This window comes from Paraphaeosphaeria sporulosa, assembly GCF_001642045.1.
Source record: "Paraphaeosphaeria sporulosa strain AP3s5-JAC2a unplaced genomic scaffold CC84scaffold_3, whole genome shotgun sequence".
Lineage (NCBI taxonomy): Eukaryota > Fungi > Ascomycota > Dothideomycetes > Pleosporales > Didymosphaeriaceae > Paraphaeosphaeria > Paraphaeosphaeria sporulosa.
Genome location: NW_017253362.1, coordinates 808,536 through 835,261, shown reverse-complemented (window position 1 = coordinate 835,261; position 26,726 = coordinate 808,536). Strand labels below are relative to the sequence as shown.

The 26,726-nt window shown below is 55.3% G+C and overlaps 9 protein-coding genes across 9 annotated transcripts; 5 read left to right on the top strand and 4 right to left on the bottom strand.

Annotated features, from left to right (window-relative positions):
* Positions 1–998: 998 nt before the first annotated feature.
* CC84DRAFT_1214645 (uncharacterized protein) lies at positions 999–1,846 on the top strand (the record flags this gene model as incomplete). The annotated part of the gene is made up of 2 exons (XM_018182655.1): positions 999–1,423; positions 1,645–1,846. The coding sequence occupies 2 exons, from the start codon at positions 999–1,001 to the stop codon at positions 1,844–1,846; spliced, it is 627 nt and encodes a 208-aa protein (XP_018038476.1).
* Positions 1,847–3,072: 1,226 nt separating this feature from the next.
* CC84DRAFT_1214644 (uncharacterized protein) lies at positions 3,073–3,696 on the top strand (the record flags this gene model as incomplete). Its single annotated transcript, XM_018182654.1, has 1 exon — positions 3,073–3,696. One exon carries the CDS (start codon positions 3,073–3,075, stop codon positions 3,694–3,696), a length of 624 nt encoding a protein of 207 aa, XP_018038475.1.
* Positions 3,697–4,239: 543 nt separating this feature from the next.
* CC84DRAFT_1194430 (uncharacterized protein) lies at positions 4,240–6,956 on the top strand. The gene is made up of 3 exons (XM_018181346.1): positions 4,240–4,461; positions 4,527–6,547; positions 6,601–6,956. Exons 1-3 carry the CDS (start codon positions 4,423–4,425, stop codon positions 6,803–6,805), a joined length of 2,265 nt encoding a protein of 754 aa, XP_018038474.1. The 5' UTR covers positions 4,240–4,422; the 3' UTR covers positions 6,806–6,956.
* A 334-nt stretch (positions 6,957–7,290) lies between these two features.
* On the bottom strand, positions 7,291–9,738 carry CC84DRAFT_1214642 (6-phosphofructokinase; the record flags this gene model as incomplete). Its single annotated transcript, XM_018182653.1, has 3 exons — positions 7,291–7,398; positions 7,474–9,432; positions 9,484–9,738. The coding sequence occupies 3 exons, from the start codon at positions 9,736–9,738 to the stop codon at positions 7,291–7,293; spliced, it is 2,322 nt and encodes a 773-aa protein (XP_018038473.1).
* A 2,172-nt stretch (positions 9,739–11,910) lies between these two features.
* On the bottom strand, positions 11,911–14,067 carry CC84DRAFT_1086404 (uncharacterized protein; the record flags this gene model as incomplete). Its single annotated transcript, XM_018174159.1, has 2 exons — positions 11,911–13,567; positions 13,790–14,067. 2 exons carry the CDS (start codon positions 14,065–14,067, stop codon positions 11,911–11,913), a joined length of 1,935 nt encoding a protein of 644 aa, XP_018038472.1.
* A 1,878-nt stretch (positions 14,068–15,945) lies between these two features.
* On the bottom strand, positions 15,946–16,914 carry CC84DRAFT_1085126 (Aldo/keto reductase; the record flags this gene model as incomplete). Its single annotated transcript, XM_018174086.1, has 1 exon — positions 15,946–16,914. The coding sequence occupies one exon, from the start codon at positions 16,912–16,914 to the stop codon at positions 15,946–15,948; it is 969 nt and encodes a 322-aa protein (XP_018038471.1).
* A 1,379-nt stretch (positions 16,915–18,293) lies between these two features.
* Positions 18,294–20,033, top strand: CC84DRAFT_1140546 (HAD-superfamily hydrolase). Its single transcript, XM_018176290.1, has one exon. It carries the CDS (start codon positions 18,369–18,371, stop codon positions 19,845–19,847), a length of 1,479 nt encoding a protein of 492 aa, XP_018038470.1. The 5' UTR covers positions 18,294–18,368; the 3' UTR covers positions 19,848–20,033.
* A 761-nt stretch (positions 20,034–20,794) lies between these two features.
* Positions 20,795–22,081, bottom strand: CC84DRAFT_1173656 (uncharacterized protein; the record flags this gene model as incomplete). The annotated part of the gene is made up of 1 exon (XM_018180049.1): positions 20,795–22,081. One exon carries the CDS (start codon positions 22,079–22,081, stop codon positions 20,795–20,797), a length of 1,287 nt encoding a protein of 428 aa, XP_018038469.1.
* Positions 22,082–22,341: 260 nt separating this feature from the next.
* On the top strand, positions 22,342–25,893 carry CC84DRAFT_1162102 (uncharacterized protein). The gene is made up of 2 exons (XM_018177909.1): positions 22,342–22,836; positions 22,936–25,893. Exons 1-2 carry the CDS (start codon positions 22,554–22,556, stop codon positions 25,404–25,406), a joined length of 2,754 nt encoding a protein of 917 aa, XP_018038468.1. The 5' UTR covers positions 22,342–22,553; the 3' UTR covers positions 25,407–25,893.
* The last annotated feature ends 833 nt before the right edge of the window (positions 25,894–26,726 follow it).

The following is a 26,726-nucleotide window of genomic DNA, read 5'->3' as shown; positions in this document are numbered from 1 at the left end:
AGGAAGAGATTAGAAAACAGGACCGCCTCCTTCAAGTCAATACAGCATTCAGTATTCGGATCCGTACGATTGGTTTATTTGCAAAGGACTTGAGGCCACCTTTAGATGTTTGTACTTCGACTAAGTGGATCTGTTGAGAGACGTGCGGGCTGTGCTTTCGAACTTGTTGAGAAGTTTGCGGGTCGTGTCTTCCTTCCACCGCTGCTGGAGCTGTCCACTTCGTCGAATGAGCACAATTCGATTATTTCTCGTCTTGTATGCGGGCTGGTTACCATTCCCAAGGTTGTTCTCCCACTTCACCATGGCGGAGTGACCGCCTTTGTTCTGACGGTGCAGCAGCCATTGAACGACGCTTGGTTTGCGCGGTCTGTCCGCCATTATACCGCTGTGGTGGTAGATTTTGTGATCCCACAGGTCAAGATCTGTAGCTGCGGCTGTCAGTGATGGGAGGCTTGCAAGGTGTCAGTTCTGTAGGATTCCAGTGACGCTCTTCTCAAATCGTTGCGGATCGATTCCACTGGGGAACAGCCTCCCCCTAACGAGCCTCTTTTGCGGCCACTTGCTCAACATCATGCATAACACGCAGTGTCTTCATGCCTGTTACTCGGATGCGATGGTTTCTCCTTGTGATAGGCTCTCACTTTCGAGACGTTGGAAGTAGATCTGCGGGACTTTTATCACCAGCGGGGTTCAAGTGAGTGTTACCGTGGCACCCCGAAAAGCCGCCCAGTTTGCATGCCGGAATAACAGACAGCAGGCGACCATTTCCCTGATGGATGAGCTCTGTTCCGTACACCTGCCCCTCGCTTTTTACTTACCCTCCATCCCATACCCGCCTCCTCAAGCTTTTTATCCCCTGGCGCACAGAATACGTTGCTTGCGAGTGACTTGCGCGACATCGCAACTTCGTACCAGCATGGATCTCTGAGGGAAAGCAACATCTACCTGTCCAGAATTCGTACCTGATTCCTGCTGTCACGGCCCTTCTGTTTACAAACATGGCTCAATCTTTCGGTATCGCCACGTTCCGCTTTTTGTTCTTCCTCAGTATCCTACTGCTTTTGCTCCAGACTCAAAGTACAGACGCAGCCAACACCGTGATCTGGAAGAACCACTGCGACTACGACCTTTACTTTTGGGTTGTGCCCCCCGGAGGACCAGAGCGCAACGATGCCTTCACACGTGTCCCTGCCCGTGGCGAGCATATCCACCAGATGATTTGGCACAAAGACGGCGGCATCGTCCTCAAATATCGAGATGTTCCTTACTACACCAGAGCCCCTGCCGGAATTCTTCAGGCAGAGTATTACATGGATCGGCGCGAGAATAAGCTCTGGTACGACTCCAGCATCATCGACTGCGATAGGGGTCTGGGTCCCCAGAACCCCTACTATTGCCCGTTTGCACACGGTGGTGTGAACATGTACGTAATCGGAAACAGAGGGGGCAATCCCTTTTGTAGAGATTCGTCCTGCCAATTAGGAGGCCAATGTGACGAGGCCACATACTTGGTGCCAGGAGGCTGGGTGGGTGAGCCGACTCTATCGTGTCCCCTTGGTGTGGATTTGGTATTCGAGACTTGCACCAAGAGATACATGGAGAAGACGTGGGTGAAAGGACAAGTTGGCCCTGCACCTGCACCAGTACCTGCACCATGGCAACCGCAGCCAGCTCCGGTGCAACCACCTCTGCCTCCACCTGCTCCATGGATATCTCACAGTATTCCCGGGACTACGGTACTGACTTCGTCTATCAACAAGGCGACAGCATCCTTTGTCGTTGTTCCTACACGCCTAACACGACCGCTAAAGCCGCAGACGTTCCCAGTCCCACAAGGATACCCTGAAGGAACAATCTGTTTCGATCCAGGCTGCAGGTGCTATGCGTTCTCGGGTCCAAGGCGGCCCGGACGAGCTGACTGTACGGGCTTTGAGGGTGCCCTTGAGTGCATCTTGGGTAAAGATTGTGGGACGTGGCGGCAAACCGAAAGAAGAAGAAGACAGGAATGGCAGTGAGAATGGGCCAGCGTCGTGGGGTTACACAGTGAGGCTTCCAGGGACGTCTAAGTGTATGTTCTCTTCTCTCCTTCGTCGACCTGGTTCTGTACGAATCCCAGTCCTCATCACAACAAGGCAATGCTAAACAGAGTCCAGGTATGTGAGCTTGGTGATAGTGCAGTGACTGGCGTGGGTTTCCATATCGCCCAAACTATTTGATGATGGTCAGGCTCTGGAGTACGACCGGAAGCTCTGAGCTGACTCTCAGCGGTTGGATTGTGCTGGCCTATGTTCCAAGGTTCCTCACGGTTGCTGGGTCAAGTTTTGAAATGACGTTTTTGGCGTCGGTTGTGTGGTCCTTGATTCACTCCTCTGTTTCACGCGGTATATAGCTCAGGATTATGAGCTTGGATATGCTCAGTTGTTGTTGTTGCCGGGTGCCGGGGTAGCTGCCTGGGCGAAGTTCCGTAGCGTTGCTTATTCACAGGTCTCCACTCGGTTCGCGGTGCTCATGTGCGACGGGTATCTCATGAAGAGAGGCCGTGAAGGGTTCAACAGCCCAACAATGGTGGTCACTGCCGTCAGCGGACCAGCAGTAAGGATAGCAGAAGGACGTCGGATGGGAGCTTGATCGGTTTAGGCAGTTCTTGAATCAGAGCCTGCCCCGATTGGCCCGCAGCGACCAGAACTAGCCCGGTTGCCACGCGCAGGCTCAGGGTCCCTGCGGCGCTGCGGCACTGGCATGTCGTCCGCGTCCGCGAGGAGCAAAAGAAACAAGACCGTTTCGCACTCGGACCTTTGCTACGCGGCGTCGACATTCTTTTAGCCCTCACTGCACGCGCCGAGACGTGTTGCGACCACTCGAGTTCCACAAGGCGCAGCAATTGTGCCTCGACGGTCGAAGAACATCTGGCGCCCTGCTCGTCCGGACATCGCAACGCACGACTCAACTCCTGAGCCCACAGGCGTGACAGTGCTGGCCCCGTCCCACGCTTGCCCGCGCCCGCTGCAAGCCACCACACATTCTTTACCTCGAGCCCACGCCAATTGATCGCCCCTGCCGCTACCATCCGCCATGGCCGCAAAGAAGTACCAGCCCCTCACCCTCACGCCCATTAACTTCTCGCTCACTGAGGGCACCTCGATCCCCGCGCCCGTCGACACGCCGCCAGAGACGCCGCACCAGCCTGCGCCGGGAAAGGGCCCTCTCTCGTCGCACCCGACCCCCAAGTCGGCCGTCTTCCCGCACCACGAAGCGACTCCTCCGGCCAAAGAATCCTCGGAGACAGCAGAGCCGAACCTCCACCAGACCGCTACCAACGATGGCGCCAGCACCATGTCGCCGTCGAGCCCCTCGAGCAGGCGCCCGTCCTCGGTGCGCAAGTTCCTGGGCCTGCGCCCGCTCTCGTCACACGATAGCCTGAAGTCGGAGCGACCGGGTTCACCGGCTACAATTGCCAGCCAGCCAAGTCTGTCCAGGAAGAAGAGTGGCAGCTGGTTCGGCAAGAACAAGAGGCAGAGCTCCTTCATCATCGGTTCGCTGCCGGAAGGTAAAGAGAGCACCACAAACTACCAAGCCAACGGGGCCAAATCACCGCCCGTGAAGAAGGGCCCGCCGCCCCCGGCGTTACCAGACCTCAAGAGCTTTGGCGTCAGCTCGGACCTCGGAGCAGATGACATGTTCAAGGGCATAAACTAAAGACGAACACGGGGTAGCATGCAAGGATGGGTACACGTTTACGATGGATTCTAATGGACCGAGTTTAATGACGCTTGTCGATTCTTTTGGTGGATACGCCGGATATGGTTGGGCGTTTGTCCAGCTTGTGGATATATATTTTTTGCTAGCATTGCACACGATACCCCCAGTCGGAGGAAAAGGCGGATGTTGGCGCGTCACGAAAACGGTGGAGGCAGGCATGCCCTGCGAAGACCCTCGAGAGCAACGGGGAGACTGGGGAAGAAGAGGAGACTTGGAGCATAATTTCTCACCCCACGTTTGCAGTACGCTGCAGCATTCCATCTGCCGCCTTCTATGTATCTTCTTCTTTTCCTACCGGAGATGCTTCCGGGAGTCACCTAAAATTCAAGATCACGTTTCTTATGTCGAGTCACCCGTGTCCTATGCAGCACGGTCTCCGGTGATTGTTAATTTGCAGTGTGATCCTGGCTAGAGTCGACGTGGCTGGGCATCAATGTCAACAACGCAGCTCGTGTGCCCAATCATGGGTGCAGGTGGCTGCTGCCGTTGCTGGGCAGCTCTAGGACGGATTGGGACACCACAACAAACAAGACCCTGGCCCAGTCAACACCATTGTCGCCGCCACCTTCTACCGCCGCACCACTACCGCACTGCATACTTTTTGCTTGAATACCAGCTGCTTTGCGCATTTTGAACCACGGCTCTGTTGCGACACAAAGTACCATGGCCCATGATCCGGGCCTTTTCTCCGTCCGCCGCCAGGTAAGGCCCCGAGCGTTCGCCTGTTGCAGCGCAATATGCGGCTCTCTCTCTAACAATGCGCGCAGACTCTGGCGCCCATGAACAACAACATCACATCGATCCCCATGCCCTCGTCCGCCATGAAGCGCCAAAGCTCTGTCAACGGAATGCAGCAGATGGGCGCGCCTTTCACCGCAAACCACGCGCGATCGCAGTCCGGCTCCCGAATGTCGCTCGCGCCGGGTCGCCCGAGCCAGCCCGTTTTCCAGCGCTCCTCGTCTGGAACGAATCTCGCTGAGCAGGGTCTCCACTCGGCACATCGCAATTCCACAAGTAACATGTTTGGCGCAAGCAGCACTGGAGCCAGAAAGAGTTTTGCGCCGGGCGCGTCCATCTTCCAGGCGACACCTGCGCCCCCACCCAAATTCCAGCAAGAATCACAGAGACGAAGTAGTGTTTTCAAATCGCGAACCTCTCAAGTGCCTGGGCAGAGCGGCATTAAGCAATCGTTCTTTCAGACGGCACCACAACCATCCGGCGTTCCAAACGATCCCCGCCGGTTGAAGGATGCTAGCACGCGGCAACAGCTGGCCGCTGAGCTGCTGGAATACCTCACGCTTAATAACTTTGAGATGGAGTCTAAGCATGTGCTTTCACCAAAATGCATGTCTTCGCCCACACAGAAAGACTTTGTCAGCATGTTCCAATGGCTTTACCACCGCATCGACCCTTCATACCGCTTTCAAAAATCGATCGACGCAGAAGTGCCAGTGCTGCTCAAACAGCTGCGATACCCTTATGAGAAGTCTATCATGAAGTCACAACTCGCAGCCGTTGGCGGCAACAATTGGCCCACATTTCTGGGACTGCTCCACTGGATGATGCAGCTATCCAAGATGATCAACGCCTATGAACAAGGCTCCTACGATGATGCGTGTTTTGCCAGTGGCCACGATGTCTCAGGAGACCGAATCATCTTCGATTTCTTGTCCGACGCATACGCCACATGGCTTTCTGCTGAGGACGTCGAGGAAGGAGGAGACGAAGAGGAAGCCCAGCGGAAGATCATCGAACCACACATACAGAACATGGCTCGCAAGTTTGACGAATCCAACGCCCAGCATGTCGAGGAGGTCAAGTTACTGGAAGCAGAGCACAAAGCGCTCCAGGATCAAATCGACAAGCTCTCCGAGGCTGGTCCCCGGATCCAAGAACTGACACTCCAGATCAAGACTCTTGAGGACGATCGATCTAAGTTTGAAGCCTACAACAACTCTCTCGACCAACGCGTTCAGAAGTATACGGATCGGAGTACTCTCCTTCAACAAGAAATAGAAAAGACTGAAGGCGAGCTGAAGGCGTCAGAGGAAGAGCGACAGGAATTGCAAGCCATTATCGATGGACGCGGCATGACTATCGCCGACATCGATCGCATGTCTTCTGAGAAGGAGCGTCTTGACACGTCTCTCCAAGCAGCCTCCGCTCGTGTCGAGGAGTCCAAGAAGCGGGTTGCAGAGAAGGAACTCGCCGCATCCCGCAAACTCGACGAGCTAGAGCATACCATTGAGCGATTCAACAACCTAGGTTACCAGATCGGCGTGATCCCGTCAACTGCCGCGAACGCGAAGGGCCTTGAATATGAGCTCGTTCTCACCATCAACGACGGGCCAAACTTCTCCGGTAGCCAGATGGGCTCCTCAGCGCGAGAAGCGTCGGACCGTCTGCTCGCAGACAGTGGTACAGGGTACTCGCCACACCACCTTCTGAACTTGGACGTGCGAGGCACCATCAAACAAAATATCATCAGCCTTCGCAAGGATATCGCTGAGCGCCGCAACTCAGCGCTCGAAGCCGACATGTGCAACCACGACATGCTCGACAAAGTGAAGGAAGCCATCGACGACAAACAGGCCGAGGTCGAGGCACTAGGGCACCGCGTCGCGCAGGCTGAAGAGGAGCTCGAGAAGCTGCGCGAGATTACCAGCACGCAAAAGACGGCGTCTGACGCGCAGATTGAGAAGATGGAGAAGGAGCTGGGGAGAATGCGGAGCGGGCTCGGCGAGAGCGTGCAGCTGATGGTGCAGAGGGAGATGGCGGTCAACATCGAGTAAGTGATTCACCAACCCTGGGGAGTAGTTTACCGGGAGCTAACGCACGCAGATATGAGCAATTGCAATTGCGGGCTAATACCCTGCGCGAGGAACTGCACACGGAAATTGAGCGCATGCTTGATGATATCGTGCGCTTCAAGCTGCATATTCAGAAGAGCCTGGAGGAGTACGAGCAGTTCATCGCTGATGAGGTGGAGAGGAGCTGTCAGGAGGAGGACCAGCTCGGCGACGTCGAGGACGCGGACGAGATGTAGTGCGCGCGTACTGCACCATTGACGTTTGATGATGCATAATGCGGGGTCTTGGTTAATACGGTTTATGACGGACGGCGTTTTAGAGTGTGTGTTTGGGATGCCTCTGCTCTGTTGTTGTTGATTATGGCGGTGCGGTGCGGAAGGGTTGGGCTGAGGGTTTCCATGTTTGCGAATGATACCTCTTCTTTTGCACTGAGCTTCGTCTTACATAGGAGTTGGGTTGGATTGGATCCTGGAATTTCAACTGTGCGATTCACGTCTCCAGATTGTACGTTTGCGTCGATTTGTGCTTTCATCTATTCCTGTTTTCGTGATGGGGAAAAGGCGTACTGATTCATTCAACATTGCATACATACAGGTGTCGTTTCAAAACATGGGTCTTTCGAGATGCATGTTTCTTCGTACAGTTGCGTGTGCCCGAACCGAAAAACTCCCTCCCGCCAGAGACAAACTGCAGATTACGCACAACTTCACAGCGCGCATCTCTACTGCTGCATCTTGTTTTGCGACGGACGCCCGCTGAGAATGTCCACGTACTCCTTGAGATCCATCCAGAACTCCTTCTTGGGCCGTCGTCGGTGCCAGTCGGTCTCCTGGTAGTCATTAGCAATGCATTCAACGACAATAGTCCGGATCAGTGAAGATGATAAGGGGAGAACAGAACGTACCTTCTTCTCAATGGCCTCCATGGGCGAAAACAGCACCTTCGCGCCCTTGATCCCAATGACCGCCGTGCTCATCGCGTCGTCGTCGATATCATCCGGATCCATGCCAGCATACTGCTCGATATGCTCCAGACTTCTGAACGCGAATCTTACCGCCCTGACGCGGTCCATGGGGCTCGGCGTGGTACCCTGCTGAAAATGGCCGGGGACGCCGTGCCTGCTTTCGAACTTGCCCTTGCCGGCCTCGGCAATCATGTCGGCGATGATCTGCACCGAGTACGTCTTTGACGCCTTCTCGTTGACGAGGACGATCTTACCCGCGCGGTTCTGGCCCTTGTCCTTCTTGAACGTCTCGCGGAGGGAGTCGATGTCATGGTCGAGCATCTTGAGTGAGATGCCGTCCTCGGGGGTGTACACGGCGAAGGCGCCGATGGAGAGACCCGCGATGGTGGCGATGTAGCCGGACTCGCCGCCCTGGGTTTCGATGACGAAGACGCGGCGGCGGCTGGCCGAGGCCGACTGGCGGCAGGCGTCGCAGTACTGGATGAGGGCGTTGAGGCACGTGTCGGAGCCGATGGAATATTCGGTTCCCGGGACGTTATTGGAGATAGTGGCGGGGAGGACGACCATTGGGATCTTGAACGACTTGTAGTGCTCCCTGCCCTTGCGTAGCTCGCTGACTGCGGTGAAGGCCTCGAAGCCGCCGACGACGAAGAGAGCTTGGATGTTGTATTGCTTGAATACATACGATACGGTCTCGAGATCTTCACTGGGAAGGCCGCGGTTGGTACCGATCTCGGAACCGCCCTTGTTGGCCCAGCTTTCGGCGTCGAGCCAGGCGATGTCTCGTACTGCACCAAGAGGCTTGTCTGAGTGGTGTCGGATGAGTCCGGGGAAACCGTTGTGGAGAGCAACGGGGGTGTGTCCGCGTGCCAAACAGTAAGCAACAGCCGCGCGCGTTGCTGCATTCATGCCACCTGCTGGGGCTCCGACGTGGATGATACCAATACGCATCCGCTTCTCCTTTGGGAGCAAGAGCTCTGGCTGGTCCGTTGATGTCGTGATTTGGTACGACTTAAAGTACTCAGCAAATTCAGCATCGCGCAGTTCCATAGCTGTCTTGAAATCCTTCCTTTCGATAGCCTCGGCAACCTTCTTGGTCTGGGCGACTGCTTCGAGTAGCGGACGGCGCACAATTTTGTTTTCAATCATGCAAATGACGGGAGAGGGCGTCTCAGGGGTTGCCTCGAGGACAGCCTTCACAGCCTCGACACCTTGCAACGTTGACAGCATCCTGTCGTATGCCGCAGGCTGCCCACCGCGCTGAACGTGGCCAAGGGTGGTGACTCGAGTATCAAGGCCAGCTCCGGAAAGGATCTCCTTGATCTGGTGCGGTGTGATCTTGTTGAGGTTCTCATCAATAGCGCCCTCGGCCACAATGACGATGGTCTTTCTCTTGCCCAAATGACGGTGCTTTTGGATGACAGAGAGCATGTTGCCCTCCCAGCCCTCCTTCGCAGGCTGCTCCGGAATGAATATGAAATCGCTGCCGGTAGCGACACCAGCCATGAGTGTGAGCCATCCGCAATGTCTTCCCATAGTCTCCACGACGAAGGCACGTTGGTGACTAGTCGCAGTCGTGTCCACCGAATCGATTGCCTCGCAGATTCTCGCGAGCGAGCTGTAGCAGCCAATGGTTGCGTCTGTCATGCTGAGATCGTTGTCGATGGAGCCGACGAGTCCGACGATGTTGAGGTGCTTGAACGGTGCGACCTGCTCGGAAGTGAGCTCCTTCTTCTCAACAAGCTCCTCTAGCAGACTGGGCCATTCGTCGCGGAACTTGTCTGCTCCCGTAAGACTGCCATCACCACCGCAGATGACGAGGGCGTCGATGCCCTTGAGGATCATGTTCTTGGCCGCTGTTCTTCGGCCGTCGCGCTGCATGAACTCCATGCATCGTGCCTGCGAGATGCGTCAGTGCCCGCAGTTCTGCGGCTGCCCGGGGTGTCGTACTGTGCCAATGAGTGTGCCGCCCTCAGACAAAAAGCCTCTCACGTCCTCCCACTGCATCTCCTTGATCATGTCGCCGCCTTTGACCAGGCCGTCGTAGCCTTCGTAGATGGCGTATGCTTCGCAGTTGCTGTACAGAGCCATGCGGACCACGGCCCGCACGCTTCCGTTCATGCCTGGCGCGTCGCCTCCAGAAGTCATGACCCCAATCCTCCTCTTCTTGCCCTCCAGGGGCGGCGGGATGTCTGTGGGTGCCATGTTTTGCGCTGTGCTGTGCACAATGGGTCTCAGAGTGAAAGGCGGGAGGGCTGCGGGGTGCAGCTGCCAGAGTCGGATTCCGATCAGCTGGGGGATTGTTGGTTGCCCTGCAGGCGTATAAGCAATTCGCCAGACACAGTCGTGCAGCCTGGACGCACCTGGTGGGTTTTGCAGCGAATTGGGTCGCTGTCCTGCTGGCGGTGAGCTCTGAGCGGGTCTTCGCAGCTTGTTGAGGGGCGCGATGCTGAGAAGGGTTTATATGGCAGCTTTCGCCGTGATTCCTCTGCGAGAGACGATGGCGAGCGCGTGAGGAGAGAAAGGCAGGCGGTCACGCATACAGCCAGGTAATAGGAATGGAGTAAGATTTTGCTGCGATAAGGTACCTCTGGAACGCTCGCAATGACGTGGGAGTCGCGAAAAACAAAGCTCCCTGGTCCACTTGACTGCGGCGCCGGCGGCGGGGCACCTCTCGCACGCGGGCCGCCCAAGTCGCTCACCACCTCACGCCACGACCCCCAGCCAAGCGCTGCAAAACGCACGCCTCACGCCCAAGCCGGCCCCCGAGTCTTGACGGATGCAAACAAGAAATACCCATACACGGAGCGGGCGATGCGACAAGGCCAATGCGACGCTCCCGGCGACCCCACGTTCCAGCATGCGCCTTTATCCAACGTTTAACACCTCGTGCGTGGGAGACATGAGGCTAGCTACATGCAATATCTGACCCTCGCTGTTCCGACTTCCGATCGGCCTGCTCATGGGTCTCCAAGCGATTCCTTGTGAAAACCATGCGAGAGCCGTGCTTGGTACTCAAGAGCGCCCGCTTCTAGAGACGCATTGCTGAGACCGTCCAAGGCGAAGGAATCGCAAAGACTGTATTTGACATCAAGCTCGCATGCCGCAAACCCTCATTATAAGCCGTGCGTGATTCTCTGAGGCCTTCGTTGACCCCACGAAGCTGCGCCACTGCAGGTACTGTCAGGCCATCACCAGACCTGCAGGCATTAAGTTGCTGTCTGCATCAAGTACGTGGCATTCGAGAAGAATGACCAGAGAATTTTTCGTCTCTCGAAGAGACTGTGTTCCCTCAGGATGAGCAATTCGGCACCCACGCTACTAGCCTAGTCTTCACTCCAGCTCCTCTTACTCGACCTATCTACCTAATGGACAAGCCAAAAGCCAATAGATACACATTGCAGTGGAAGTCAATCCACCGCCTCGACCAGCCCAATCATTGACATTTTTGCACTGTAATTGCATCTATGAGAAGCCCAGTTATGCTCAAAAACCCAAAAGCTTGCCAGAGGGGCATGGATGAAGAAGACCAGGCATCCACACAAACCTATGTAACCCATCGCTTCTACGCGTCCCTCCAGCCTCATGTTTCCAACCGAGCGATCCTCCACAAACAATACAAAGGCAGCATCAAATCTATAGGACCGAATAACTGACCCCTTTTGTAAAAACCAGACAGCTGGCGTATTGCTTCGCGCAGTCCACGACTCGAGGGTAAAAAGGACCACACACAAATCGGGCCGAAGCCGTACTGTGCCCGCCGCAAAGGCAGTGCCCTACATCTGGCGTACGAGCACACGGTACAGCACCTCCAAGTCAGACCAAATGCAAACCTATTCACGCAAGCAGCCTTGTGGTCCCTGAACAGACTTTGATGTACGTGTGCAGCACACCAACGCTTCCCAAAACGGCAACCCCCACCCCCCATCGAACACAGCCGTTGTCCTTCGCTTTCACCCGGCCCAGCATCACTTCCTCGGAGCATTTCCTAGCCTACCAGCTGCAGCCGCACAGCGTCGAACTTCCCTTCGCGGCAAGATGCGCAAAGGTCGTTGAATGCCGTTGTATGATATCCTCGCGTTCAAGAATCGGCCGATCGCCGCAGGGGGGCAGAGGGCCAGTGGCTAAGACATGGACATATGGAGCGGAGGGGGATGTTACACTGCGCTACCCCAAGGCAACGATATGCGGGGTAGCACAGCGGTTCGGTGAGACTTTCGAGAACGGTACAGAGAGTATCACATTAAGCTAATCCAGGGGTATTCCATCGTGAACGCATCAGAAGCTAAACGCCCTTGCAGCCTCGCACAAACCGGAAATAAAAAAAAAGACGAGTGAAATCGAGACGAGCAGATAGAACGCAGATAGCAAAGTCACTCAAAACAGATCCTGTATCTCCACCGCGCTCCTCGCGATGTTCCCACCAGCAGCATGCCGACACCCACTCGAAGAACTAGCGACCTCCCACTCGCCCATGACATCGTCGATCCCTGTGATCCACTCGTGCACATACTCCTCGTCTTCATCTACCGCTTCGCGATTCCGGTCAGGCTTCAGGTCGTACGTGATGTTGCTGCGCAAGTCGCCCAAAAATCCGCCAATGTTGGTCTCCACTCGTACGTTGTCTTCCGGATCTGTCACTCTGACGGCTACGGCGGGGTTCTCGCGTGCGCAGAGGATACGCGCATGTGCTGCGAGACGCGAACGTGCGGGTGTGGGTTGTGGGATGTCTTGGAGGTGGCTGGCGAACCTTGCGGACGAGGGCGAGAGCATGACCGAATCGGCGCGTCCGTCGGGGGCTGTGTTCAAGAATTCCTTGAGTGAGCACGTAGTTTCCTTCTCGGGGTTTTTGAGTGTGGACTGCGCGGATGAGTGGTCAAGCTTCAGCGCTGCTGCGAGATGTGATGTGTCTGATCGGAATAAGGCAGTACCGAGAGGCTTGCAGAGCGCTTGGAGGACGCCTTGCGGGTCGTGGGGTGCACGAATCCGTCGTAGACCGGGTAGAAGGCCATCTTTGATACTGTTTGCAAGCACTCCTGTTGCGAGACACGCCACGAGCTCTTCATTCGAGCAGCAAAGTGGCTGTGGAGCTCTGACCGAGAGGGAAGATTGTGTGGTAGGCGGCCGGGTGACTTGGGAACGTAACTCCCAGTGAACGCTTTTCAATACATTTGATCGGAAGATGGGACAGCCTGAGCCGGCGTGTCGTGTCGGAGCTCTGTGCTGACAAAGGGTGAACTTTTCGAGGTGCTGCAAGTGCGGTGACAAGAAGGCTGCTAGTACGTCCAGGTTATTGATTTCCAGGTCAATGAGTGCAAGTGTCTTCAAGGACGTCACAACATATGATGACGACAGCCGCTGAAGACCTTTTTCATTGATGCCGGGCAAATTTTCCAGCCGCAAAGAAAGGAGGTCGGGTGGAAGAGCGCTCAAGGCGAGGTTGGGAAACGACGAACTGGACAACCCAGACAATGACAGGTGGCGAAGCAATGGCAGCTGTCTTATGGTGCCAATTACAGCTCGGTAAGTCAGATCGATGACTGGTCGAGCAGATTCTTGATGTAGAACCAAGGTTGATAGGTACTGCAGGTTCGTGTTGAGCTCCAGGAATTTCTCCGTAGGATCGCAGGCTGCGTGGTAATATCCTTGCACTGAGCCGTCATCGTACTCATCCTCTTCCACGTTTGCGTCCGCTATAACCCATAACCTCTCCTTCAGATTTGGTCTGGTAGATAGCGCATATGATAGGCGATCAAACGTGTGGGTATAGGGGATATGGAATCCAACCAGTCGCTCTAAGCTAGGACAAGCCATGACGAGCGAGGCCACGAGGTTGACGATTTCTTCCCGTTCTATAGTCGCGAAGGAGTAAAGTGCCTGAAGATCAGGCAAGTGGATCTCCCGCACTATCTTTGCCAAAGCTGTGTGCTCACGGAGAGTTCGTCGAAGCAATTTGAGCCGACTTGTCCCTGCGACACGCAGCTTTGGAAGTCTGCAACCGTCCTCATGACTGAGGACATGAATTTTGCGATACCTAACGATTACTGTTAGTCAATTTTTCAAGATCCACATACAGTCTTTGGTGATGATGAACCCGACCCAGTTGTTGTCCTTGCAGTGGAGCGTACTGTTAAGACTAAATTGATGCACGACATATAATCCAATTCGGTCGCAAACAACGGTGAGACTCGACCGCTTGACAGATCGCAAAACTTTCAGGTGATGGGTGAGGTAAATCAACGAAATAAGGACGTACAGTTGGATTGTAGCAGCTCGGTCCCATGCTCGACTGGTCAAAGATAGACTACAGAGATCTCTGAGATAGCATGGCGGACAGTGCTGGTCCTTTCCGAAGTACTGCAGCTCTAACCATTCGAGAACGCAGTCGTAGACCTCTCGTGGAAGGTTCTTGAATACGTGCTGGGGCAACTGAGCTTCCTGGGGTGCGCGTTTCCAGACGGAGTTTCTCTTGTAGCGTTCAACTTCCCAGGGCGTTCTAGTGAGGCGGGGGATCTCGTACGTATCGTAAGCCATGGTATCCGGCGAAGTCGCCAAAGAAGCCTTGCGAAAGACAATTGACCGGTTTACTCTGACACCATCAAATGGTTTGCTATGCGGAGTACCGGAAGGATTGTCGCCAATCGTCGCGAACGATGAGGAAGGGTACCTAGCACTTGCATAAGGAATAGTTCATGATTGCAGACGCCGTTCGTAGCGAGTCAAGAACACGACAAGCGCTTCACGTGCAGATTGGATCGGAGATGTTGATGACTCGGGTCTGGTACCGTCGGTGATCGTAATCAGGCATCCAATGTGTTTAAGTAAACTTTACTTACGAGTTGGTCGCATCGTTGGGCGAGAGGTGAACTCGTGTGGTGCGGAGTTGCAACATGGTCGCATGGACAGAGTTGAGATCGATAGCAGGCTGAGTTGACTCGAACCCAGGAGAACCCTTGACATAAAAAGCAGGTCATTAACAGAAAGCAATAAAGAGGAGCAGGGTCCACGATGGCGATACGATGACCCTCACTTCGAAGATGCAGCAAGCAAGGCTACCCCAGGCACATCGTAATATATTAGGCCCTGCGTAGGGAGGGCTGGTCAGGGTTCACACTCTAGAGGCAGAGAGACGCAAAGACGCGTCTTGCGGTTAAAACGACCTCCAATCAGGAGTAAGCGTCTGAAATGCAAGCAAATTCAAAGTCAGCGGACAAATGGCAGCAGTGGCGCTAAGTTGGTCTGAGGTAAACCGTGGTAATTGGCACAGAACAGCATGTTCGGCGAGGAAGGTACCGTGCGGATAGCGACAGATTGTCCCCTGCAATGTGCGAAGAGCTGAGAGGTAGAGATCACGTCGTAGAACAGCGGCGGTTTGCATCGTTGCTCTTTGCGAAACAAGCCAGCGACGGCCACAGAGAACGTTGCTGTGCGACGCGTCCGGTAGCTGGTCATGGCGTCAACGAGACGCGCGAAGGCTGGAGTGAGGTCGGAGGCTTGAGCGGGGCTGGGCTGAGTCCAGGAGATTGGCGAGCAGATGCGCGAAGATCCGGCGATCATTGCGCCGCCGTAGCCAGCCATGAACTGCATCCTGGGACCTGACACGCAGCCTCTCTAACGTTAACTTTCGTATATGCTCTGTGCATCCCACGTGGGAACGGAATCTGCAATCTGACGCATCTGGCGTCCACTCGGCTCTCCCACCTCGCGTCGCCAATGCGCAATGTGGTCTTCCTGCTCACGAGCACCCGCGAGCATGCTCCCTGATGCATCTTCAAACTGCGATACGCACGGGCGGGCGAGGTGTGCGGTGCGCCAAGTGTGGCACCACGGCTTGGGAAATGAGCTGAAGCGCTGCGTTTTCAATCTCATAGCGTCCAACGTCCACTAATAGATTAGTGGTAGTACAGCGCCAACTGAAACATTCCACTGAGCTGGACAGCGGCCATCCAGCCTAGCAGGTGGTGAAAGGAAGGGAAGCATGTAACTCCAGAGCAGAGGTCTGTTTGGGGAATCTCACCAGGAAGAACGGTCCGTGTGACTCGCTACCGAGATAAGTAACACCCCGGCGCCGACCGTCTCTTCCTTACGCTACACATGCTGCTACGCTGTCACATGTACCATGCAACGATGATGGACTCGATCACCGACGCAGGAGATCTAATGCGCCGACGGAGAAGATGCATGCACGAATTGGAGCAAATGAGTGACGAGCTGCAGGGCAAGTTGAAGTTGTGTCATTACACATGAGTTGTCCTTATCGATCTCTTGGTATCGCTACAACATGGACAATATGAAAACTAGAAACGCTAAAGCACACTTTTACAGCTTCCTTGCATATGGAGCTTGCTCCGGCCGGCGAAGGTGCTGCATCGACCCTCAATATTGTACAGTGACGAAACCATCGTCGACTCCTTACTCCTCCTCCGGCCAGACGTTGTAGCCGAAAGTGTCCTTCATGTTGACGAAGCGCGTGTGACGTCCCTTTGCGACGCTCTGGACGGCCTCAAAGTCTTCGTCGCTCAACTCGGGAATGAGCCAGTTGCTGTCGATGCGCTTCGGTGTGGAGCTCTTCGGGAGCACCACATAACCCCTCCTCAATCCCCAAGCAAGCAATACCTGTGCCAGATCGTGACCGCTCCTCTCAGCCACTTCCTTCAGTGTCTTGTTCTCGCGCACCGTCTCGCCAGTGGTAGGCACCTGGTTCTGACTACCAAGCGGCGAGTATGCCTCAGGCAGGATGTTGTTCTTGATACAGAACTGCACCAACTCGTCGTTGGGAAGGAAGGGGTGGCATTCGATCTGGTTCACCGCAGGCTTGACCTCAGCGTACGAGAGGAGCTTCTTAAGACCTTCGATCGTCCAGTTTGAGCAACCGATCGCCTTGGCCTTGCCTGAGCGGTTGATTTCCTCCAAAGCCCGCCATGAAGGTTCCAGGTTCTCGGTTAATCCCTTCTTCAGGATATATTTGCCATCAGCGCCAATCTTAGGCATGCGGTCCTCATTGGACTCAACTGCAAATGGCCAATGCAGCAAGAACAGGTCGATGTAGTCCATCCGCAGCTTCTGCAACGAGTTGTTGAAGCTCCACTTGATATCCTCGGGTTCCATCAAGTGAGGCCACACCTTTGTGCAGATGAAGAGGTCCGAGCGCTTGACTGAGGGGTTCGACTTGAGGAAGTCGTGGACTGCATCTCCAACCTCAGCTTCGTTCTGGTAGAACCAAGCGCAATCGAGATGTCGGTAGCCCGTGTTCAACGCGTGTGTGACGGCCTTGTAGGTCTCTCCGGTGGCTCCTTCGTTCGCAAAGGTACCGAAACCGACTGCGGGGATGGTGACGCCATTGTTCAGCTTGTACGTCTTGGTGTTCGCGAGGGGTGCCATTTTGAAATATGGTAATGCGTAACAGGATCAAGTCGTGTAGATGCAGCTCAAGGTAAATTCAGAAGTTGTGGTTATGCTCAAGCTAATGATGTACAGTTGTGATGATGGAATGCTAGGTATCTGCGCGGGGTCAATGTGAATGCACATATACCCAGTTTCAAGGCTCCGACAGAGAATTATCGAGAATTCTACGCCACAGCATGACCGCCCGATCTCACCGTACTCTTTCCACGGCCGGCTCCAGACGATGCTCGTACCAGTACCCATCTTCCGCCGCGCCAAATCTCGTAATCTCCATAAATCAGCATCCAACAGTTTCATCCTGTGCAGTTTTCTGCCAGAGCTTAACCAGGCATTACATCATTACGGCGGAGACTCGGTGGACCCTTCCTCACTAAGCCGACACAAGCCAGCACAAGCCAGGAGAGCCGAGCGGTGCGCTGCCGATTCGCCGGCCCAAGGAAACCTCCAAATTTGGGCGGTGCAACTTTGCCGACTTTTCCACGCGGTCAGGCCTTTCTTCGGACACCCAGGCAACGTCAAGCGCGATCAGCAGGAACGGACCGTTTTAATTGTGGGTCGTATGGAAATAAGGCCGAACACTCGGCGAACGACGTCGAGGTCAAGCATCACACCTTTCGCATACCCACTTTTCGGGCAGGCTCCTCGTGGCCTGCAGCCAATCGAGGCGCTTCCACGATGAGGCTCCTCGCTTGAGGCGCCGAGAGACAGCTCATTATCAGCGCTTGTACGCTTTTCGCACAGCTTGCGCGCAGCTCATCGTCTGCGCTGCAGGCGCGGGTAGCGACAATGTTGATGCGGACACGGCATAGATATGGTAGGTCTAGCGGTGAGTGTGGAGAGAGGCGTGCAGCATAGACACATGGAGTTGAGACCACTTTTGGAACCAGTGATGACATTCGTCGATCGGATCTCTACCGTGTGGCGAATCTGCCACGTTCATTCAGCACCGCACCCATTTTTACCCGCTTTTCGGGGTGACGAAACTTGGTCGAAATAGGTTTGCTGGTGCTTACGCTAAACAGACGCGATAACGGTCGTTCCAGTGCGGCCACCGAGCACCGTTGAGGCCAAACAGTGGTTCCGGTCAAGGCGACGCCTTTCGTCATCATGCCTTGTCTGTGGAGTATGACGGTGGAACCCAATAAGGGTTTCAGGATCTCAAGAATGGAGCATATCGGGAGGCCACGGGTAGGGCTGCGGCCGAACAAAAGAATACGCGAAGACTTTGACCAGAGTTCTACCTCTAGGACGGCGTAGCGTGGTAACGTGTAATGCTGCCTGCCCACTGACATCAGATATATACTCTGTCCCTCCGCACTTAGGGTTGCTCGTCCCTCTCATCTCATCTTAACAGTCTCTCTGGTCAAGAGGCCCTTCTACCGTTCATCTTACCTCATTTACCTTCTTGAACCTTGACAACACACTACATCATGCCTGCCTTCGACGACTCTGACTTCGGCGTGAACACGCCCCTTGCTCCTGTCAAGACCAATGGCAGTACCAATGGAACTACCAACGGCTCCTACAAGGAGACGCTCAGCATCCCCGCTGACAACAATGGCACCACCTCCATCGAGGTTCCCGCAACCCGTTCCTCCATCTCCGATGCTTCCGCCTACATGCACAACCTGTCTCTCTCGCCCAGCATGAGGGACCGCCGTGGATCAAGAAATTCTTTCGGTGCTTCTCTTCCCATTCCTCGCTCAAAGCGTCAGTCCCGGCTCTCGAGCGTGCACTACGCGGAGGATGGCAAGCCCTCCCGTCCCGGCATGCCTCCGGTCCAGCCTACTCGAGACATCCTAGCTGCTCAAATGCAAGACTTGAGCGGTGAGAAGGTTACTGCTGCCAAGGATATGGCATTCGTCTTCGACATTGATGGTGTCCTTGTCCACGGTGACCGGTTGATTCCCGAGGGCAAGCGCGTCCTTGAGATCCTCAACGGCGACAATGAACTCGGCATCAAGATTCCCCACATCTTCCTCACCAACGGCTCCGGAAAGGTCGAGACGCAGCGTGTGGCTCAACTGAGCAAGATCCTGCACAACCCCATCTCCACCGAGCAATTCATTCAGTCTCACACGCCTATGCGTGCTCTGGCCGAGTACTACAAGACTGTACTCGTCGTCGGTGGTGAAGGCTACAAGTGCCGCGAGGTCGCTGAGGAGTATGGTTTCCAAGATATCGTCGTTCCCAACGACATCATTGCCTGGGACCCAACCATCGCCCCCTACCGCGTCTTCACCGAGGAGGAGCGCAAAACCAGCCGACCCCGCGACTTCAGCAAGTGCAACATTGACGCGATCATGGTCTTCTCCGACAGCCGAGATTACGCCACCGATATGCAGATCATCATGGACCTGCTCCAGTCTGAGGACGGCCGCTTCGGCACCCGCGCCAAGGACCCCGTCTCCCAGCGCATCCCCATCTATTTCTCCCAGGGCGACCTGCTGTGCCCCACCGAGCACCCCTTCCCTCGCATGTCGCAGGGCGCCTTCCGCATCGGCCTCGAAGCTATGTACAAGGCGCTCACCGGCGTTGACCTCGAGCGTGTCGTCTACGGCAAGCCCGAGCTGGCGACCTACAAGTACGCCGACGAGATCATCACCAGCTGGATGGAAACGATCCACAGCGAGGAGAAGCTGCCCAAGAACATCTACATGATCGGCGACAACCCGGCCTCGGACATCATTGGCGGCAACATGTACGGCTGGAACACGTGCCTGGTGCGCACCGGCGTGTACCAGGGCGAGGGCAATGACAAGGAGAACCCCGCCTCCTTCGGCGTCTTCGCCAACGTGCTCGCCGCCGTGCAGACGGCTATCAAGAAGGAGCTCGGCGAAGAATTTAGGTTCCAGTTTGACGAGTCGATGAACCCCATCAACGGACAGGGTGTGTCGGCGATTGAGTAAAGGGTGGATGGCTCAAGTGCTGAGTCTGGTTCCCGATGGCATATCTAGGCGTTTTTTTGGGATGCAGTTTTGGGTCTACAGTTTTCTTTTTCTTCCCTTTTTATTTGTTTCACGCATAGCTTGCCTTTGCATATGAATAACTGCTGCTGCATAGCTCAGACGATTCCCAATTTGATACCAAAAGCATTTCATTACCTCTATATATGATTGAACGTTCTCTTCGTGTGCATGTGACGTTGTATCCTCGGACCTCCTGTGAACTCACTACGATACTCTTGATGCCTTGCAATATCAACACAAAAGCGGCGCAGGTGTTCAATGCCAAGAAGAGCTTGGTGGCGTAGACGACGCTACTGTCCGTAGCATCTGGGTCACAAATACATGCAAGCTGCGATCAACGCACGACATCCCATGAGATGATTAAAAAGGTGATTGGAAAATGGCGTGGTGGGACGACGCGTGTTCTCATTGTCTACTTCATCTCGGCATACTGTCCATCAGGTTTTGTTTACATCAGTAGACTGTCATGATCGATCCCTATCTCAGCTTGTATGTATAGACACAGTCTAGCCTACTAAGCGTCACGCAGACACTTTCCGTAATCTCGGAGATTTACATGCTCCTCGCTGTTCGACGGCGCTTGACCCCAACAACCTTGTGGTTGTTCATGTGAGGCGCCTTCGGTGGACGATGCTGGACCGCAATGACCCTAGGAGCATTGGGATATACCGTGATGGACCAAACATGTGGGCAATGCCATGGTCTGGTGTGACAGCGAGCAGAAACTTTTTGCCAAGACACCTTGATAGAGGGTGTTTTTGTTTATGAGAGTTCGGCCAGGGCCGGATGGTAGGAGATCCTTAGGGTGAGGACCCTGGCTATCGCGCGAATGTATCCTGTGCAGTGGGAGCCAGGCGTGGTGCTGATATGCGGCATGCGAGTATTGTTCATGTGGCCAAGAAGCCATCCAGCAGCGCAATATTCCTTTTCTCGTCTTGGGTTTTCTTCTGCTCTGAGACCCCCCGGTTTGTCTGGTGAGGAGCGCTGGAATGATACTTGATCAACACCAAATCTTCAAAATGCTCCTTTGTGAACTGCATAGCAATCTGCGCATCCGCCAGCTTCTCTTCTTTGATTAATTGCTGTGCGGCTCCTAGGCACATCCGCACAAAAAATCTTTGTCTACTTGGCTTTGAATGGGTAGACGCAAGGAAGCTGTCTGCATTCTTGATGATCTTGAGTGCGGGCTGGGGATCAGGATTCGTGGGATGGCACAGACAAAGCATCGCTTGTACAACAGGCTTCCACGCAAATAACCATCCATGGGTAGACAGCGCAAATTGTTCGTAAAGTTCCGGTGTACATGGAATCTGAGAATCGGCGACGATCAGGTCCACGAGTCGGGCTCCAGCTACTTGAAGGCTGTTAACATAGGCCTTGTTCTTGCCAGCCTCAGCCAATTGGAATGCGTGCTGGAAGATTGCGAATGCTTCATCGCGAGTTCGCGCCCCGTTGACCATCTCTTTCAGCAGTTGGCACTTGAACGGTGATAATTGAGCTTGATTGAGCATATCGCCCTCTTCCGGCTCATAGGTATACCAGCGCCATAACGGAGCGTGGTTACCTTCGGTGAGTAATAATGGGACCAGTCTGTTAACAAGGCTTCTCCTAGGAGCACCTTTGGCAGGTAATTGGCTGATCAAGAATGCTTTCGAGGTCTCCTCGCCGCTCGTACGCAGCCATTCTGCAATCACTGACGCCGGCCTCCGATCGCCATTTGATATTGACCCTCTGCGCCCCTTTGTTTTGTTCTGAGCTCTTTGTAATAGGTCGAGGCACAACGCAGCCTTCGGAATGTCGGCTGTGCCGATAGCCGCCTGGTCTAGGAACCAGGCGAAAGGATCGTTCAGCGCATTTGCTGCAGCGGAATCGGATCCTCTCCGGGATGGTTTCCTCGCAAACAGCGGGTTCGAGAGGATCGAGTCGATGTGCTCGGAGGCCGAATCATACGACGATGACAGACGCCTGGACTGTTCTACCTTGACAAGCTGGGTGGTGGTGCTCGCAGGTGGCGCCTCTGACGGCCCGGCGGGGTACTCGCGGTCGAGGTGGGATCTGAACGAGGTGGTGAGGAGATTAAGCAACTGCTGGCTCTCCCGCGGAGTGAGCGGTAGCTGTGGGTGGATTTTGGAGGCGAGCGAACTCAAGGCACGTCGGGCTACGGCTGCCTGCATGGTGACCGAGATCGCTGTCGAAGTAGCCAGTCGACACGCGCGGACGCGGTTTTGGGGGTGGTGGTGGTGGGCTGGGGCGGCGCGTCCGGTGAGACGTGGGCGTGGGCGTGGGCGTGGGCGTGATGACGGCCTGCGCGGGCAGCTTGGGCTTGGGCGAGCGACCCACACGGGCAGAGGATTGCAAGGGCACGTGATGCTCAGCCCGACCAGCCCAGGAAAGAAATGCAGCAGCGCACAGCCAGCGCGCGGCTCAGCCCTGCAGTCGATTCTTGCACCCGCTTCACCTCACATGCAATCACCTCTCCCGTAACTCCAGAGCCTGAGACAGCGCCAAACCCCAGCGCGCCTGCCTGCGCCAAGCTTCTTACCTCGTTTAGCCCCATCCCCATCTCTCCTTCCAAACGACATCATCCCCCACAATACCCTTCTCCTCACGCCAATCTCGCAGAGGCACACACATCACAACACACACATGTCTGACGTACAGTCCAGGCCTGCGCGCGGCAGGAGTGCCGCTCGCGGCGGCAGGGGAGGCCACGGCTCGCGAGGGCCGCGATCAAACAAACAGACAAACGGCGATGCCGCCATCGACACATCCGCAGACCAGGGCCAGCTCGGCGAGCTCAAGAAACAATATTCGTCGCAATTGAGCACTCTGAAAGAGCTCTTTCCCGACTGGGCTGATGTAGATCTTGTCCTGGCGCTCGAAGAATCTGATGGAGACCTTGCCTCGACTGTCGAGAAGATTACTGAGGGTGAGTGTTACGAGCTGCACCCCACGCGTATGCAGCCTGCTGCGCGTGGTGCATAGCGACCCCGATGCGCCTGACGAGCTTTGCTGACCATCCCGCCAGGACATGTTTCCCAATTCGCTGAGGTCAAGAAGGCCAGCGATCGATCCCGCTCCAAGGTCAAGGACACCACTGCTGCAAACGATAGCGCGCCCACTCCTCGCGGAGGTAGTGCCCGAGCCCGTGGAGGCGACAGCATTCGTGGTCGAGGACGCGGCACAGACCGTGGTCGAGGAGGATTCCGGGGCCGTGGAGGGGCTGCGAACGGAACACGCACTGGCGGACCTTCTGGCCCGACTTCAGTTCCTACCACTGAGTCGAACGCTTGGGAGACTCCTGCTGCCACGGAAGCAAAGGAAGACGCACAGCCCAAGGCCGCCGAGGCCCCGACCGCAAAGCTAGAGGCACCCAAGCCTGCAGCTGCAGCCCCCGCCGCGAAGACGTGGGCCAGCATGTTTGCCTCCGTCCCGAAGCCTGCAGTTCCGAAGCCTGTCGCGAAACCAGCGCCGCCGCCAGAAGAGCCCACTCCTTCTGCAGAGGTACCCGAAGTCGCACAGGAACCCCCGGTCGAAGTAGCGGAAGTGCCTCCACCGCTAGTCGCGGATGATATTGTTGAAGAACCGCCCATCGAAGAGACGTCCCAGGTGACGCCCGATAAGGAAGAAGGCGCCGGTCCCGAGCTTACCCTCACGCCTTCCAAGGATGAGTTGACGAAGGATAACATCGAGCATCTACCCGATGACTCAAACGGCCCGCCCACGGAAACTGTTGCTAGTACGGTTGCTAGCTCAAAGGATATCGGAAGTCTCGCGAGTGTTGCAACCCCGCTGAGCACTGGGGGCCAGGCCCCGATTGGTCGTCCCGGCATTGGAGGATACCAAACGACGGCACTCAAGGCCACCTCTGGCTCGCACCGTAGCACGAGCTTCCAGAGAAGGCTTCAGGAACAACAGGAGGCGGTTGTCATGCCCGGAAACCACGCGGTGAACCAGGCAGCAGTTCAGTTCGGCAGTTTGGGCCTGAACGGCGATGTTGATGCGGACCTCGATGTTGATGAAGATAGGGAAGATGCAGAGACACGCACTCAGCCTCCTCAGCACTCGCCGGTTGCGCAACCGAGGGCGGCTCTCCCTCCTGCGCCGCGACAAGCGCCTGCCGCCGAGTCGCAACCGGAGTCGATCCCCACACCCAAGCAGGCTCCCGGTCTACCTCCCGTTCCCCAGCAGCCGCTCTCCCAACAATCTCCGTCAATCCCCCTCACCTCGCAGGCAATGCAAAACCAGGGCTCGCAAAGCCAGCAGCCCTACAACCAGTTCGGTCGCTACGGCCAGGCAGAGACCGCGGCACCCCCGCAGAAGCCTTACGATCCATTTGGCCAGCAAGCACCGCAGTCCAGCCAGTACGACTACCCCGGTCAACAGCAGGCTCAGCAACAACCATCTCAGACTCAGATCGGCGGGTTCTCATCTGCCCCAGAAGCCTTTGGGTCTCAATACCCAACTTCCGAACAACAGCGCTCTGCCGCATACCAGCAGTACTACGGCAACTATGGCCAGCAAGGCACCCCAAGCCAACAAGAAGCCGGAGTCGCTCAACAGCGTAGCGGCAGTGCTTTTGGGGCAGGGCCCAATGACTCCACCTTTTCCCAGAGTCAATCCCAACAGCAGTCTCGATACAACGAGGCGCAAAACAGCGGCCACAACACTCCCAACCCAGCTTTGGGTGGTCAGCACCCGAGCGGGCCTGCATCGCAGCAACAAGGTCAGCACATGCAGCAACCGCATGGCCAGCCAGGACACGCGGGCAACTACCCTTACACTCACCCGTATTATGCATCGAACCCATACTACGCCAACTATGCCAGCCAGTATGGCGGCTATGGCCAAGGTGGGTACGCCAACTTTGGAAAGAGTATGTATGGCCAATCGCACCATTACGGTGGGATGCCTCCTCAGGGTTCTTTCGATCAACATTCGTCCTCCCCGGCTAATGTAGGCGCCTTTGGCGGCTCCTCTGTTCACGGCCGCGACTCCGGACTGGGTGGAGGACTGGGCGACTACGGCAGGTCGGTGTCAGGTGCTGGACAGAACCAGCACAATGCTACTGCTGGCTCTGGCGCATTCGGTGGCATCCCGGACTCTTACCGCCAGCCTCAAGGTGGTTACGGAGGTCAAAGCTCCTACGGTCAACAACAGCAAGGCCCCAGCGAGGATTCCCTGAAGCCGTTTGGCGACACCAAGAGTGCCGGACCCAGCCCTTCCGCTCTTGGGGCTCAGCCTGGCCGCCCCGGATCTGCTACGAACAACCCGCAGAGCCAGGGGAGCCAAACTGGCCTGCCTCAGCAGCAGGGCTTCGGCGGTTACCCAGGTCATCTTAACCAGGGCCAGGGCAACCAGTACGGTGGTGGTCTTGGTGGATTGGGGCACCAGGGTGCCGGAAGCCATCAAAACAACTTTGGCCAGTATGGTGGATTCGGTGGTGGTTACGGGTCTTACAGCCGTGGCGGCTGGGGCACAAACTATCAACAGCACTAGAGGTTCCGTTGCGGACCTCGTATTGAGTTGAAATTGGAGGATGGCATTCTGGCTGCGCTTTTGCTCAAGATGTCGCGGCTAGACTTTGAAAAGGTTATCAAACAGTATAGCCTTTTCATTTCTATCTCTTCTTCTCCGGCTCTTTCTCTCCTCACTCTGTCTGCATATCTGATTGATTAACGGCTAAAAGTGGCCTAACTTGTATTATGACGGGGACTTGTTCATCTCTTTTTCTCTGGAATTTGGCTTTGCTCTTGCATCCTCTCACTTCTGGACCGGATCAGAATGGCGTTTTGCGTCTTGAGCAAGGGTGGGTCCACTTTATAAGCATCGATGCAAAAAACTTGTTTTGTTTCTTGGTTTTGTTCTTCAGGAAAGGGAGAGGATAGGGATGTCTAAACATTAGTCTAGTTTGGGATGGAATGGGGATTATGGAGTTTGCAACACGGCAACTGGCGGAAGTGGGTGGGATGGGATGGATCGGGATAGTGAAATGTCAATGAACATGTGTGAATGGGAAAGTGCTGTCCCGAATGATTGAGATGTCTCGTGAATGCAGCCAGAATGAAAGTGGCACCTTTCGTTGACGTTGTTCACTCACCGCTTGATATGTGACCACTGATTCCATGAAAATAATTGAGCCCCTCATTGGTCGTAGAGGGTTTATCCGGATTTATTTCACTGCGCAGCAAGGTTGGTGCAATCTAGTGGCCGCAAGTAGAGCTCTCTACAAAGTCCGTCCAGTTCAGGCTTTTGCATGTATTTCTGGTATAACAGGGCTCCCTAGGTATGCCTTTACTCACACTGGTCGAAGTAAGGCTTTCAATATGTTTATTGTAAATAGGGCGTTCCATCCCATCCATTGCATTTTGGATTTCAAGTCTATGAAGTTCCGGTGAGGCTGTTGTCGTACGAGCAGCACTCGCCTCCAAAGGATTTGCGCAGGGATCATTGTAATTCGGCTGCAGGGGCAAGATCTGTTCCTGGCCGAATATACGAGTGGCGCTGACTTCCGATGAGACATAGCAGCGCGATGTGTACTAATCGCGTATATGTGCCAGTAAAAGTGTTGACACGGCCGCAGCATTTGCGTATGAGTGAACAAGAATGAAATTCGGTGCCAGCGCAATGCCGCAGGATTGCATGTAGCCGATCGCCTTTCCAGTGATATCCATGCTCCTCGGAGACTAGAATTACGTTGGACAAGGCGCCTCTCGCTGACCATTCCTGAGAGTATGTTGACCGCCAGACCTCCTCTGCGCGAGGGTCGTCGAATCGCGCGCAAACGTCATCCCGGCTAGATCCACTGCATCGAGAAAA